The sequence below is a fragment of the Vidua macroura genome, chromosome 1, assembly GCF_024509145.1.
Source record: "Vidua macroura isolate BioBank_ID:100142 chromosome 1, ASM2450914v1, whole genome shotgun sequence".
Lineage (NCBI taxonomy): Eukaryota > Metazoa > Chordata > Aves > Passeriformes > Viduidae > Vidua > Vidua macroura.
Genome location: NC_071571.1, coordinates 36336946 through 36353812, shown reverse-complemented (window position 1 = coordinate 36353812; position 16867 = coordinate 36336946). Strand labels below are relative to the sequence as shown.

General features: G+C 37.7%; 1 protein-coding gene across 5 annotated transcripts in view; it reads left to right on the top strand.

The window, feature by feature from the left end:
* SATB1 (SATB homeobox 1) overlaps window positions 1-16317 on the top strand; it is a 92127-nt gene extending 75810 nt beyond the window's left edge. For 3 of the 5 annotated variants that reach the window (XM_053980510.1, XM_053980499.1, XM_053980488.1), the window contains 3 exons: window positions 11306-11509; window positions 12010-12105; window positions 14598-16317. In XM_053980510.1, coding sequence (XP_053836485.1) covers window positions 11306-11509; window positions 12010-12105; window positions 14598-15080 — 783 coding nt within the window. In that variant the 3' untranslated portion in view covers window positions 15081-16317. The remainder of the gene's footprint in view (window positions 1-11305; window positions 11510-12009; window positions 12106-14597) is intronic. The other 2 variants (XM_053980528.1, XM_053980520.1) reach the window with 2 other exon arrangements.
* Window positions 16318-16867: the final 550 nt, after the last annotated feature.

Genomic DNA, 16867 nt, shown 5'->3' with positions numbered 1-16867 from the left:
TACAGCACTCATTTCTCCAGAAAGCTATTCAAAAAAATGTCATGCATGTTGGGAAGCACTGGGTTGCCAAAAGAAGAAAGTATGGCACCCTCTGCCACCTTCTGAGTCTTTTATTTTTAGTTTTTCTCTCTTAGGTAGAGGTGTTCTGGTTCCTACACTCCAGATGTGTGAATCAGCTCTTCCCCAGGCAGCACCTGCTGTCTGCCTGACAAGAGGTGCTGTTTCTGGCAGGATGGATTTTCTTAATCTCTCTTCCTGCTTTCTATATCCTCACCTTCTGTTTTGTTTTTATCTCACCACCTTCTCTTATTCCTCTCAGTATAGCTTTTCTTTTAGTTCGCCTTCGACTTTTCCCACACCTTCCTGTCCCTTAAATACCCTCACCACCTACTCTTGCACCATCTGCCTCTTTATCCTGTCCCACCCCTGTCCCCTGACTGCTGGAATCCCACCCTAGGCACATCCCCACATACTCCATGATTTTGTACACATATTCCTTTGTGTGTGGGGCACAGTGTGGGCATTCCATGCCCTTGGCCTTTGCTGGACTGGTCACCAACACTGCTGGCTTTTAGGGTGAAGCATTGTTCCTTTCTCTGTGTGGTGACACAGATTTAGCCAGGGAAAGAGCCATACTCTTTGATTTTTCAGGTTGCTTGTGGCTTCTGTGAGCAGATCACTGATTCAGGAGGTTTTTGAAGATTGAGTATATCAGTGTTTTAACTATTAATAAAAAGGGAGAAAGTTTGAGTGAGCTGTATGAGAGTTAACTAGGGGCATAAAAGAAAACAAAGCTGTGGTGGCAGAGGCGAGGAGGAGGCTGAGGAGTTAGTGAGCAGCCTGTGGTTCCCGGCTGTGGGGGAAGCAGGGTACCAAGTAAACAGCACAGAAAACAAAAGCAAGCTCAACCCGTAACTAAACAGGAAATGACAGAGTAGAATTCCTGCTGAAAAACCGAGAGCTGCTAAATATGTAACTGCAAAGAGTAAAGGCATCTTGTGCAAGCACAAATGTACACTAACGGTCTGAGAAGTAATTTGCTGAAGGAGTGACCAATCACAAATCAGGTGAAGGGCTGCTGGGCAAAGGCAGGAGCAGGAAATAACAGATGCGTGTTTTCTCCCCTAAACTTTGTAATTCAGAACACATTACACCTGAAAGAACATTGCAGGATTTCTAGATGCAAGGTGAGAAAGGAGATGATAATTTGTTCTTGTTCCAGATAAATTTTTATTTTGCTGTTCCTAATAATTTCTCATTGCATCCTTTTTTTTTTTTTTTAATTTATTTTCTTCAAATTTCACCTCTAAGTCAAACTTCAGATTTTTGGTTATGCGTTAGCCCAAACTGTTGGCATCTATTGAATAGGCTAGAGCAGGCATGAAGCTAGCTAAGTGGGGAAATTTCCAATTTGCAAATATTTATCTAATTTCAAATCTGCCAGATTCTATCTGAAAGCATATTGTTATTCGGGGGGCATCTCATTTTTATTCCTGTGCATTGTTATGTTCCCTTACTTCAGGATGGAATTTTAAAAGCATGTAATTTTCAGAATCTTTGTAAAGCAAAAATGTTTGGACTGAGAAGTCCTTAGCAGAATTCCCTGAAGTTTTGGACCCCAACTTAGCAAGAATGATACACATGTCAGTTAACATCTGTGGGTTTACTCAGGTGACTGGTTATTTTGCTGAGCCTGATCTTTAGTATCTATAGCATGCAAGAGAAAGCTCTAGTGATACAGGAAGTTTCCACTCTTTATGTAAGACCAGTTATTAAAAAAAAAATCAAAAAAATTATGAAAAGGCTTGAATTAGTTTCTTTATATTTTTTGCTTTAAGGGAGCCAGTTTACTTCACCTCCAATGAATCATTTGCTACTCCTATTTTATATAAAGAGAGAATCTAAAAGGATTGATCTTTTTCACCTGAGGAACCAGATGGGAGGGATCAGGGCAGGAAGACACGTGCTGCTCCCTGCAGTCCCTCTTAAGGGCAGAAGGTACTGCCGAAACTGCTGTCTGGAAATACAGCTGGGACTGGGACTCAGCTAGGCTGGCACTCTTCTTGGCCAGTGAGGAAAATTGTAACACTAAGAACTGCTCTCTCTACGAACTCTTCCCTTGTGGCTGTTCTTGACCTCATCCTGACGGCAAACTACCTGGAAGTACTCTTGTGTTGGTTCCCACCCAGGAGAGAGAAACCTGATTTCTCCAGCTTCCCTTTTGATCCAGCTTTCCTATTATTTTAAGCTTCTGCTGCAAGCAATTGTGCTCCAAGTAAGGGTATTTTAGCTTTCTGAGGATTTCATTGCCTTTCTTTTTCCATGAGTGAGATACGTGCTTCTGGCTGCTCCCTTCTTGTTTGCTGGGAGGCATCAAGTCTCACAGGTGTGGATTTTAAAGATTTTTTTCTTTTAACTGCTTTGAGATAATGAATATTATTAATTTTCTGACTCTTGCTGTGGTTAACAAAATCTGGGGGAAAGTCAGAGAAAAATTTCTTTTCAATTTTCTTAAGACTCCCCTCACCCTTGGCTTTATCAGGGTATTAAGTGTTCTTCACTGTGAAACTGAGACCCACAGAATCCAGCTTAACTGCAAGAGACATTTTCTCAGAATATTTAAATGTCTAATTCAAATCTATATGAAAGCTTTTAGTTAGGATGTGAAAATTTGAAGGGTTGTCTGAGAATGGATTTGAGCTGTGTATGTTTTGGAATGATGTCACTTGTTGGAATATCTTGTCAGCTGAACTGCATTTACAATGAAGTCCAAATATCTGTGAGCCTGTGATTCCTCAATGTGTGGTAGATCTTCCCCTGATCCAAAATGAATTCTGGAAAGAAAAAAACAAGTGACAAGAAGCCATGAAATTAAATTGCTCCATCTGGGAAATTATAATATTAAAAAAAATATATATATATATAACAACATGATGGGTTAACATATAAGTAATTACAAAAGTGACACTTTGGCCCAATGGCTCTTTTACTGGAGGTCTTTTCCCCCAAAGCAAATGTTAAATCTCTGTAAGCAATGTAATAATAAACATTTGCTGTTCACTGTAAATTGATAGTAGTAAAAAAGATTTTTAAAATTGCCAGGCTCTTTCTATTAAAGACTCTTCTCTAACTAAACTGCAGATATAGCTGCCATACAAAATTGATTGCATGTTTAAGAAAAAATAAATGTGGGCTGTTAAGGGTCGTGGTTGAATTTAAGGTTGTATTTACTTTCAAGGGACACATTGATATTGCAGTGAAATCAGTACTTCTTTCTGCTTAAATAAAAGATAAAGGGCTGATATATATTATCAGTCACCCTTTGTGAAACCCATTGACCCATTTTATATGACTGTACTATAAAAAGTAATGTACCAGACTAAGACTGGGTTATTTAATAATTAGCAGGTGGTTTTCCTTTCTAGGTTTTTTTTTTATTATTGTTAAGTCCATTTTTGTCAGATGTTCTCTCATGGTTACAATGCCAATTGAATCAGGTGTGTGTGAAAGAGGAAGGATCTGGAAGAGAGAAAGGCATAGTAAAGCTGCACCCATTATTTTTTGCATCTGTTACTTTTTTCTCTTTTTGCATATGAATGTAGTTGCATTTTATATAAGATTCTCAAAGGTATATACATATATACATTGTGGTTTTGATGAGGGCTTGTGCCTATCTATCATTGCTAGGTAAGTGAAGGCAATGCTGTAAAAAAGATACATTTGAACAGGAGAAAGAAAAGGTGAAGGAAGCTGAGAGCAGAAAAACCAAGCTTGGGAGAAGCCCTTCATTTAGATTATTGAATTTCCTCTCTACTCAACTAAAAAGTAATGATACTTATGTTTTCAGTCAGGTTTAGAATTACAGGTTAGGTTTTTTCTGTCCATGAGCTGGTGGTGTTTGTAGTGCTCATACATGGGGGATGCATGGACCAGTTTTGATACAGCCTCAGACCTTAATCTAGGTAGTCTTTTGCAAGCCCTGGCTTTTGGCCACTCACCATGGATGGCTCTGCATAGAAACAGAGGTATGGTATGACAGACAAGGCTCTGGGAGCAGCACAACAGCTCTCCATGTCATTTTGCTTCTGTACTTGTCAGATGCTTGTCACTGAATTTTAGAGGTTGCTTTAGCAAATTTCCCTTTCCTATTTATTTGTTTGGATGTTTACAAGAATAGAAATATGTATTTAACTTTGAAATGCTGCAGCTAGGGAGAGGAAAGGGCAGAAGGATGAAGAGACATATTTTCCCCTAAAATATCACTGAAAATTTGTGTACCACTGCTAGGTATTTGGTCATTTGTTTTTCACCACACAGACAAAAGGTGGAGGTGCCATGCAGACAGATGGTGTAGCTGAATAATAGGTTGGATAAGAAAGTTAAGGAATGGCATCATCTGTCTCAGTATTCTTCAAAGGAAGTTTTTTTTTTCTGCCAGTGAAGTTTACCTTTCTTCTGAAAAGCTGTATGAGGTTGTGGGGTTTTCAGTTTCAAATCTCATCTATGATGATGGTAGATACAGATTTACTTAAAATCCACATCTGGCTTCCCTTTTCAACATTCTAGTAATGAAAGCCAGTAAAATAGATGAACCAGGAATATCTGGAGATAAAGGACAGATTCAGGTTTCACACTTTCTATGATTTAGGACAATGCTCAAAGGCAAAGCCTGAAACTTAAGGCTGATTAGCATAAATAAAATACTAATGCAAGCATTGTTATGGGCACATTTATTATCACTTTAGGCCACATATCAAGAAGAGAATTTGTATCCTGGTATCTCTATTCATCTTCTGGAACCAGCTGAAAATGAGCTTTTGCTTCCTAAGTTCAAGATGCACAATTTTCTTAGAAAAATGGGGAAATCCCAAAGTATTGAATATTCACTGCAGTTTTTAAAATTAGTCAAAACTATGCCTCACAGAAGGAAATCAGTGCTTAAAATTTCTTGAGAAAATAAGCTAAAATGAAGTCTAACAAATGTTTTGGTCAGTATCAAAAATTGCGAAGTCCAGTAGGTTATTAGTTTTCCCAGATCTTTATAAAAATACTCAGTGGCCTTTCTTTTAATAGACTTCAGTTCTTCTGTGAAGCCCTTAAGTCTATTCAGCTTTGCATAGGAGCTAGCCAGGACACTTTATGTATTTTAGGAAAGATAAACCTGCAGTCAGAAGGAATTTTCCTGCAGCAGGAAATTCCAGAATAACATCTAAGGGTAAAAAGGACTGCTCTTGTCATGTAGGCTTGTTCCCATGTCTGAACCCACAGGTATTTCACACTGAAGGAAGTCAGATTTAAGGGATTTTAGCATGAAAATGAATTTTGAATTAAATGCTCTGTTTTTACCCTGCAGTGGGTGTTCCCTGTTTTCCTTGTTCTGTTTTTTCAGATAATGTAAACGTAGCACAAACAACATTTCCCAGAGAAAATAAGCAGTGTCCATTGTTACTTATTGGTCATATTTGTTTGTGCTGAAGTGACATTTGCTTATTTTTGCTTCTCAATGCCGTATGCATGAGTGTACTGATTCAGAACTTCCTGAATTTTTGATCCTGTTCAACACTGTGAGAAATCTCAGCTGAAGGGTTTAATGCATTTTCCAATCAATGTGTAGGGGAAATTTGGCCTTATCAATTTAAATGCTGGAGATCCTTTCATTGCATTATGGAAGAATCTTCTCTAAGCAGAGATTATTCTTAAGAACTTCATAACATTTAAAGGTTAATATGTTAGGTAAAGAACAATATCTTAAGACAAACATTTTTATTACATGACATGAAGGGATAGTTCTGATTAAATTACACGATTATTTGAATGGGAAAGAAGACAAAGTGCATCATTTCTTGCCCTCAACTTTAATGCCTTTAATCAAATAATGACCTTCTGGAAATAGTTAATTTTAAGCATTTGGAAAGATCAATACCACTTTGCCACCAAAAAATGGCCCAGATGATGAAATTTGATGTATTTAAAGTACCATTTCACCCTTTTAACCTAGTAAATAATTTAAAATGCTTTCAGTACTCCTTTGCTACCATTATGTATCTCACTCAAAGTATTATGACTTTTCCAAAAGCAACCTTTCTGGGCAATGTGTAGCTTACAAGTTTAATACTAAAGACTAATACTATCTATATGGTAGTGGTTGTGTTGACCCTTTTTCTTCCCTTGTATATGTGGAATCTGTTGGGTAAAGAAATAGAACTATCTAAGATGAGTGCAGCTGTTTGGAACAATAATGAGATTGTAAAGCAAGTTGGATGGCTTTTGAAGGGGAAAAAGTCAATATTTAAAGTTTAGTCCCTGAGTTCTTTTCCTTTGTTTTGTCTATAAGCTTTCCTGTTAAAGGTGAAGGATTTGGATTGCTCAGACAATTAAGAGCCCATTTTACCAAGTGTAATTTCATATCTGCGTTCTATAAACTGGAGTGCCTTCAGCATTGTAAATAATAAAAATTGCCCTCTATTAGCATGTTTGTGGGCAGATTAAAAACAGTCTTCATTAGCATAAGTAACACTTACAGATTCTTTTAAAAGTAGAAAATTATTTGTTGAATGATAAATTGCTAGCTTTCTAGTTAGTTGCTGAAAATGTGCTCATTCAAAATGCCTACTTTAGTTTAGTCTACAATACTCAATTTTTTTTAGTTAGAAGTACTGTTTAATGGATTACGTACTTAGTCTTTGTTCACAGTAGATGCTGAAATACAATTCACACTTTCTGCTAAAATGTTTGTATCAAAAACCTCCCTATTTAGCTTGATTTCTTTTAACACCATATATTTTTATTATACTATATGCCCCAGAGAATGATACAAAATAATCTTAAATATACTATAACAAAAAAAAACATGAGCATGTCTTAGCATTGATACTCTAAAAATGTTTTCACATTTTAGATTTAAGCTACAGCCTTTCTAAAAATGCTGAATTAATTGTTATTCTGTAAGAAATATTAATAATTTGGCAAATTATTATCAATGTAACAAATTAACCAAACAAGTCCAATTACTTCACCTTGCCTTCCCTTCTCAGACTAGATGTGTTTGTTGCTGATTTGGAAAGCTTTGGCCAGAGAACATTTTTCATTATTGTAATGCTATCCTCTTTGATGTAATTAGGGTAGATATTTACACCTTGTAAATAGGTGTAGATTTTTTTTTTCTTTCAATAATAAAGAATGGAAGAATATTTTATTAGAAACTCTGTGAAAGAGCAGAAGATTTTATTTAAGCACAGCAGAGGTCTAACTGAAACGAATAGAATTTGGATATATGGATAAAATGCATAGATGCTTTCTTTAAAATAATCATGCTCATGGGTATTGCAGAGCCTAAGTTTTGGCAGTTATCCTCTTTGCGCTTTTCCTGCAATAGTTTAGCAGTTCAGCTTTCACAGGTTTTTTTCCCTCTAATGTCTTGTGTTTCTTTACTAAATCCCTATCAGAAAACCAGACAGAAGACTCTTATTTATTTTAAATATCTTAGGTTTAGCATCTTTTTTTTTTTCACCATTTTCTTGCTTACTGTAGCAAGACCTTTGCAGATGGTACTTGGTTACTTGAAAGTGCATAACAGTATTTTCTTTGTAGCAGATGGATTTAAGACTTTTAGTTCCCAATAAATGTAGGTTTACAATACATAACTTTACAGGATTTGTGTTGTATATAACAGGTTTGAACATATTATCTCAGAATTCATCTGCATGGCATTTTCAGCTTATCCAGGGCCCATGCCAGTATTTTAAGTAATAGGGAGAGCATAGTGATTGATAGCAGCTAAAGGCGTGATTTTGAATAGAAACAAAGGTTTTAGAACAGAAGGTGTCAAATTAAACTTTGTCAGTTTGAAAAGTAGTAACATCCTGAAAGTTCTCCAAACATATTTACATGTGGCTAATGTTTATATTTTGCTTTGTACTCTCTTTATATTCAGTGTAATGTTGCCTGGCAAATTTACTCTGTTTTAAAATCAAGGTTGTTCCCAATGTCATTGCAGAATTTTTGGGGGGTTTGCCTTTCTGCATAAATGTATCAACTTCATTATTTTAATGCTGTTTTCTTAATAATGTACTCTATATACTGTATAAACTGGCTGTGATCTAATCTGATTTATAAATATTTCCTTATTATTTTGTGGTCATTTCCACTTCCTGTAAAACTATAAAGACAAGAAAAAAAGGAAACTAGGCAGAAATTGCTCTAGACTTAAAAAAGTATGAAAGGAGAAAAACTGGCCCTGTTACATTCACTTATAAATTCAACTGCACTATTTGCAACAATTCATACCTTTTTTAGAACAAATGGAAACAAAACTTGTAAATTTTACAGAACTTAAAATTAACCATTAAAAAAATCTGGATGATTTTTTTCCCTAAATTTTGTAAAAACATTTCATGCTTTCTCATGTAGGTGACTTTTATGAATGAGCTTTATTTCATGTCCAGAATTCTGAACCAGAAACTAAATAAAATACTTCTATTTTTAATTGTTTATCTTGAACCAAAAGAAAGCATATTGGGATAAAGTTCTTACTCTCTTAACAAACTAAGCCCCTACAGCCTCTCCTACTGTCCGTCTGCTATCTCTTCTGAGAACATTGGTGAGATCAACTTTCAAAAATAAGTATAGAAATACTTATTGAAGTAAAGACTAAAAAATTGTTTCTATCCTTGTGATTGTGAAATAATTCAGTTGTTTGTTTCCATGTTTTCCATCAAATGTTTCATCAGAGTGTGTCTACTTCTTTAAAATTGTGCCGAGTGGAATAGAGACATTTTGGTAGAACAGTAATCTTTTCTGTGTACCCTGTCAGAAGTATCTGTCTTCATTATCTCAAAATCCCTGAAAGGCTAGCAGAGACATGTTTCAGGTTACAATTCATCAAATAATTTTAGATAAGGCATTAGAAGTATTATTTCAGTGCAAAAAATGAGAGAAAAGTGTTAGAAATACAATGTTAGCTATCAGTAGTTAATAAAAATAAGGTCTGACCTAGTAAATACAGAAACAGAAAAGACAGTAAGGGCAGAAGATATTTCTTAGTTAACAAAAACTGTTGTGAAATATGTTTAATGAACAGAAAATGTTATTGCATAGGAATTATTTTTTCTAATGGATGCTTTTTAAAGGGTCTCTACTGCATTTTTAAGGAAAAACAAACCCTGTGATTCCTGTGGTCAGCAGACAAAACATCTGCAGCTTCTAAAAGTTCTTTTCCAGCCTGTTTGTATGCCTTGGAGAGGTGTCATGAGTGGAGATGGGTTATCCTGTCTTTTTTTTTTAACTTCAACCAAACTGTCATGATAGACAGCTCTGCTCTTTGTTTCACCACTTTAGAAAGAAAACCAACAGTTTCAGTGTAAAGCAGTGCAGATTCCAGACAACCAAAGGACAATTTTTACGCTTTGGCATGGAGTGGTTTGCGGCTTTGGGGTTCTTTAATTAAAAATTTTGTAACTGCTCTTCAGTTAAAAGATCTAGATTGGTTTATCTTCATCATCATCTCTCCTCTGTCCCCAAGAAGCTGCCTCTGCTTTCTGAGTGCACTGCTTTTAACTTACTGCAATAAATGAATACTGCTGTTGAGCATAATCCAGCATTTAGTGTCCCTGTGGATGCAAGGTGAGCAGAGAGCCACCAAGCAACATGTTGTTTTTGTTAGGGGCAGGGAGAGCTCGCCCTGCTAATACATTCCAGTGAGATCCCAGAGACCCTTGCTTCTGGTTTGAAAACATGCCATACAATTCCAGCCAGGACAGGCTGAGGGTTGTGTGTTCTGTGTGAAGGCATTTGGCCACATTTCCAAGTCGTTTTGCTAAACCCTGGGGCAATACCCAGCATCCCCACTTAGTGCATGGTCAAGGAATGGGGTGTGCTCCATCCCTAGGGTGTAGGGGAGCCCTTCTGCTGCCTCTGCTCTCCCCTGTCTCCGCTCCTCCCTCGCACACCTAATGAGCACCTGGCAGATTTTGGCCCCATTTAAATTTTTGCTTTTTCAGCTCTGCTACCACCATCTCTATAACATTTGTCATTTTGATAGTTTCTTGGGGGCATTTTCTTCTGTGTCATTTGTTCAGTTTTTCACTTATATCCAAGCAAATGTACTTCAACTTTTTATACACATCTCACTAAATATTTTCATATACAATATGAATGCATTAGCACTATTTGCTTACTTTTACTCTTCCTGTTGTGGCAATATTTTTACACTGCATTTATAAACTATTAGCTAAAGATATGAGGATCTTCAAGAAAATACATATCTATATTGTATCTATGAGTCTATTGTATGTGTTAGTAAACCATTAATCCACTAGGAGTACATATAAAAAGGACCTAAAAGCTTCTGTACATTTATATTATTTGTTGATTCAATAAAATGTCACATTATCTTTCCTACAGCATTAAGAAAGAAAACTGCATGGACCTATTTTTGAAAACAGATCCTTGAAGCTAAAATAAATGTTTTATACATGTAATATTTTGTTCCTAAATTTTAATATATTAGAAAATTTCTGCTGATGTACACTGTCCTAGCTAGAGGGTTTGCATTCCTCTTCTAGAACTACCAGTGCACAGTTGAGAAAAAAATCCTCAATTAAATTTTAAGAAGATGTAAAGAAACATTAAATTTTCGTGATGAACTCATATGTCTCTTTTGGAAGCAAATTAGCAACTGCTTCGATTCTTGCAAGGGATTCTGTAGCCGACTTCATATTATGTACCCCAAAGACTCTTAGGCACCTTGCTGTCCTTGATGTAGAAATGTATATCAGAAGCTAGAGCACGTCTTCCTTCCCCCCAACCCCTAATAACCCTGTATGTAAAACTGAGAGACTGATTTTTTTCTGGGTCTATGAGGACAGTCTGGAAACAGTTATGTATCACTTGAAATAAGTTCACCTGCAGAGAAACCTCTTCTTGTAGCAGAAATTAAGATGTTATTGCTTGACTGCATCTAGTCATAGGATTCCTGTCTTTTGAAGAGATATTAGGGAGTTCCTGTACTGCTGTGATTTACGTTAGGCAGCCCTACAGTCAAGCAAACAAATAGCAGCACTGTGGTGTGAGACCAAGGGGAAGACGCTTTCCAAAATGCCTGTGGTTGGTAAGGGTCTGTGAAATGGCTGGGCAGCCTCTCAGTGCATTGGTCTTTGCTTTAACCCCAGCCTGTGCAGTGAAAGCGCTTTTGATCAGGTGAGAGGATGAGAGAATGCAGCACTTCTAAAGTACACATTTCGCCCTCATTTTGCCCCTTGCAGTGTGACCAAAAAAAACCTACTGTTTTGCTGGTTTTGTCTTCAAGGGGTGGCTCTGTGAGCTGTTACGTTGGAAAGAAGATCCATCACCAGAAAACAGGACCCTCTGGGAGAATCTCTCCATGATCCGAAGGTTCCTCAGTCTTCCTCAGCCTGAACGCGATGCCATTTATGAACAAGAAAGCAATGCAGTTCATCACCATGGTGACAGGCCTTCCCACATTATCCATGTGCCAGCAGAACAGATTCAGGTTAGTTTACCTTGGCCAATCCCGCAGAGCGCTAAGTAAATAAAGCTTTAAACGGAGCAAAGGAAATTAGTGTTTCTTCCCTCCTGGTCAGGCTAAACGCAGGTCTCCCGGTGCAAGATAAGAGCGCGCTGCCGTCCACCACCGCAGTTCAAAGGAGACCGTGCGACCACCCACGGTTCTTGTTTCGCTTCACCAGTTGTTTGCTAATGTGTGTGGTAGCAGTGCAGAGGCAGCTGTGTGCGGGGCAGGGCGAGCCCCGTGCTGGCTGTGCCTGGCTGGACAGGCACCAGAGCCAGAAGGCAGGGGTGTGTGGCACCAGTCAAAGGTCTTCCTTCCCAGCAAAGCAGGAGGACCTTGTTGTGCTGCTTTTTGAAAACCAAGCAAGAACCCTCGGCAGTAGCAGCTCGACCTGGGTAGGAGTGAAGGGAAGGGGATTTCTCATCCCACTTTAACCCCAGTTCAGACTGGGGTGAGTCAATATTTGTTTGTTTTTCCTTCAGAGCCCCTCTCCCACCACCCTTGGGAAAGGAGAGCATAGAGGCGCTTTCCTACCAGGCCTGCTGACCGCTGGACCTTGGCTGGGTGCTGCTCCGCAGGTGAGCCGGCACAAGGGCACCATGTCAGGGAGAGAGGAGGGGATGCAAGACCCACACGATGAGACTTGGAAGAGCTTCCCTCTGCTTCAGGGCAGCCCCAGCGGGGCCTCCTCCAGGAGCTGTACACACCCTTTTTGCTGGCACAGACACTGCCAGCTGGGAGCGGAGCTGGCTGTTGTGCTAAGCTGCGTAGCCCAGGTTGTCAGTAGGGACTGCTGTCTCTCTGAGCTGGGGACTCTTTGATCACTTCTCACAAAATGCCTGAGGTCAGCCTTATAACTGCTCCTTCTTAAAGGGCAGATATTACCCCACGCTTTTCCAGCCTCAGCTGAGACCCTGTGTATCACTTGTATTACCTATACAGAAAAATATTTACAAAGCTAGGAAGGATAGAGTTATCTCACAGCCAGAAACAACACAAGTGTATATTAAAGATAAAGCAAACTGAATAAGACAATCCCTTAGGATATCAAGTACTAAAATAATTGTGAAAGCCTGGAAACTTGCTGTTTGATTTAGCAAAAAGAGAGAGAAAGATCTATATTGAGTAATAAAACAGCACTTGTTTGAAAATGTACATTGTTTTTAATAAAATCGCTTCTTAAGGGGATAAAAGGAGAAGCTTATGCACAGTATAAACATACAACCACTATGCCACTTACTTAGATTTTCTTGCCTTGTTGATAAAAGTTGTGTGTTTGATCTCATAAATATTATTCACATAAGCAGTTGCATTGTAATCTCTTAATATGACTTGTAAGAGTAAGGATTGGGAGATTGGGCCTGAGTTTTGTCTCTGCTGTTCTACATGGTAATTGTTAAAGATGCATAAATATGTAGCTCAGACACAAGTTTTCAAACTGTATATATAAAGCCTCCAGTCTTATAAGAATTTAATGTGCTGGGAGTAGTCTTGAATCTCTTCAGGACAGGAGCCTTGAATGAGACTGCGCACAGACCATAAAGCATGGAATGACCTGAACAGGGATGAGGAAGGAGCCCCAGTTCCAGGGCATTTGTGTCAGATCTTAAAATATGAAGATCACTTAAAGCAGTGGCTTCTAAATCCGTTGTGGATGTCTGTCTGTGCAGTCTCCACAACCACAAGAGTCCCTATGAAGTGGACAGAATTATAATCCCTCCAGTATTTATACCATTTGTACAGCATTCTTGGCTTCTTAGGGTCTCAAAGAACTGCTACTAGAAGCCTGGAAACCACTACCAAAACACAAAAATTGTTGAAGGGAGACTCTCAAAGGGAAATAAAATGCAGTGATAGCAACTGCTTGTTTTGCTGTGGTTGTTTTTTAATAATAACTGGTGGTTTGTACCATATGACAAGAAATTTGCTGATCCAAAATATCTTACTAACCAGTGCTTCCTGTGCTATGCAGCAAAAGAATTGTCAACACAAACAGTAACTGATAAATTTACTTTTGATTTTAAACGTGATCTTATAGTGTACTGTACTCTGGTGGTAGATGAGAAAAACATTTCTATCCCTAGGGCTCAGTGCCTCACCTTTTAAGAATGTTTCTGAATCCATGCTTGCAAAACTTCATTTTAAGCTCTTGTTAATTATTTACATCATGAATTACTTTATCTTATTCTTCTGATGTGCATATTGGCTCATTTTTATTGCCTGAGTTTTTGGAATGCAGCATGTTCCCTTCTAATAATAATAGTGCAACTTATTTAGAGCTTTGCATCTTAGTGCTTTATAAATATTAACTAAATAATCTCCAGCACAAACACAGAGGCAGGTAAATAGGTCTGTTCCCTGTTTGTTAGTTGGGATACAGGCAGTGCAGGCCTGCTCAGAGACCACAGGCAGAAGAGATCAGATCCTGAAGGGGAAGCACAGATTTTCTACCTCCAGATCCCTTTGTCCTTGCCGAGGCTGGGTTTGACAGCGCCACGTTAGGCACTTCCAGCCAGCATATTATGTTGTAATGTTTGCAAGTTTGACAAGACTTCAGTGCATGCTGAGGTCAGATCAGCAGTGAGATATTTCTGTACTTAAAGAGCTAAAACACTCTCCTTCCCCCTGACTCCCCAGCCCATTCGTCTAGCTATTGCTAGAGAGTTGCAGCCCTTGTTTTTGGGCAGCAGCTGCCGTTGCTGGCAGAGCTCCGGCACGTTTGCCCTCATCTGGCACTTTTCTCACTTTGCCCTTGCTACAGTTCTGGCTAAGCTGGTCAAGTTAATCCTATACTATGTCATTTAGCATTTTGTCTTGTCTGCACTTGATTCATGGAGCATGTTCATTAAAATTTGTGAGCTAAACCGCACCAATGTTGTATCATCGGTGCTTTTGGTCTGTATTCTTTTTTGTTCTTTCTTTTTTTCGCTTCCTTTTTTTTCTTTAAGCTTACTAAGCCTTTGTTTGTAGCTTTGCATTTTCTTCCCCCCACTCCCTCCTCAGGATTTTCTCAGTAACAAAATATGAGCAAGAATACATGTACAAAAAAATGCTGTTCTTTGTCTTGCAGCAGCAGCAGCAGCAACAGCAACAACAGCAGCAGCAACAGCAACAACAACCAGGTCCCAGACTACCCCCAAGGCAACCGACAGTAGCATCACCAGCTGAATCTGAGGATGAAAATCGTCAGAAACCCCGACCGCGAACAAAGATTTCTGTTGAGGCCCTAGGGATCCTACAGAGTTTCATACAAGATGTAGGCCTGTATCCAGATGAAGAAGCAATCCAGACTCTCTCCGCTCAGCTTGACCTGCCCAAGTACACCATTATCAAGTTCTTTCAGAACCAGCGATATTATCTCAAGCACCATGGGAAGCTGAAGGACAATTCTGGTTTGGAGGTGGATGTTGCAGAATACAAGGAAGAAGAGCTGCTCAAGGATTTAGAAGACAGCATTCAAGACAAAAATGCAAACACGCTTTTTTCAGTTAAACTAGAAGAAGAGTTATCAGCAGAAGGGAACACAGAGATTAATGCTGAATTGAAAGACTGATCTAAAAGTATTATTTTCTTTCAACAGTGCCGCTGGTATTTACTAATGAAATGAAAATTCCATCTTGCGTTGTGTCAAAAACCCTTATTATTCATTGTTTGGCCAATGAATCTTCCAAAACTTGCACAAAAGTTGAAAAAAAGGATAATGCAGACTGCACTAGATGTTTTACTCTATTTTACAAACTGCTTCGCAGCAACAGATGAAGCATTGAGGATTGTTTGATATTAATTTGTGTTCACTGGATACACTGTGAGTGTACCCAATAAGCATGATACCAGTGATTTTGATTCTGGAGCCTTCAGACAAGCATTACAACTTTTGTGATTTACTGTTTTTTTGTTTCTGTTTTGTTCTTGTTTTTTAATTATTACTGTAGCACTCCACACTTGATCTTTGAAAAATCACATTTATTTAAAAAAATAAAATAAAAAGAGTTTGTTACTCTTGTTCTATTGTATGTTACAAAAGAACTATAGACTGTGGAATGCAGTTTAAAGATAACATATGCCAACAAATGCCTTGTATTATATGGCACTGCCGTAATTCAGATTTGTTTTCTTTTGGAAATAAAGGTCACTGTATTTTTTTTTTTCCATTCTCATTGTTACATGGTTTTAGAGAAAAAGAAAAAGAAAATGTGAAACACGATTTAGTCCTCATTATTTATTTGTAGATCCTGCAGCATCATGTTGTAATTAATTTTTTTGGAAGTTTCCGTTAAATGTAATATTGCTTCTCTTGTTACCATACTGATTTTTTTTTCTATTTATAAATGTATTTTGATGGGCAGTAAAACAAAGTGTCTTAAAAGTTTTAAATAGAGAAAATGTGCTTTACACAGTTGCCTATAAAAAGTGCTCTATGTTATCCAAGCAATTCATACTATAAGCTTCACTCTTATTGTTGTATGCAATTTTTACTATCATGCAAATAAGCTTAGGTAAATAAAACTAATAGATCACCTTAGAAACTTATGCAATTAATGTGAAAATAATTGATGTTTGCAATGTGTCTTCCTTTGGTTTACAATCAATTTTAAAGCTACAGCTGTATAAATTTTCTGTATAAAGGTGTATTTCTTTTTTATGAGTTTATTGCTATGAAAACACCAGTTATTTTGTTACAGCTGGCTGTTTTTATAAGTGTATCACAATTTTCTTTATGCAGAAATGTTCTGACTAGGAGTGGTTATTGACTGTAACTACACAATTAAAATTGTTTGTATGGTATGATATGGCAGGGTTTGTCTGTGTATATGTATATCTGGGAGGAATAACTTGTTCTTAGTGCACATCATACCTTCTTGCCACCACTTTGTTCTCCTTTAAAATCACAGACGGATTTTTTTTAATGACCTTCTTAAAATTTGAATTTAGATAACATACTTCAAAAGAAAAAACACAGTTTGGTTATGAAAATCATAACCTGTCTTTTCTTGGTTTAAAAACTTGCCTGCCCAACAGAGATAGCAGGATATTATTGAGTCAGAAGGCTATCAGGCATAAACATATTTACAGTTCCTGGCAGTAATGCACTTATAATGGATACAGCTGGTTTTATTTTACACTAGAATTATGCTAACACTGTTCCTTGCACTAATGTATAAACATTAAAAAAAACCATTAATAGTCATAAAATAAATAGGAAAGATGGGTTTTGCTCATAGCAGTCTCCTTCTAAGCAAGATTATTTTTAATGATCACTAATAAGGTTCTTGATAAAGCCATAACAATTGGTGACCTCTGAATTTATGCAAGGCTCATGTCTAGTCTAAAGAGCAGTCT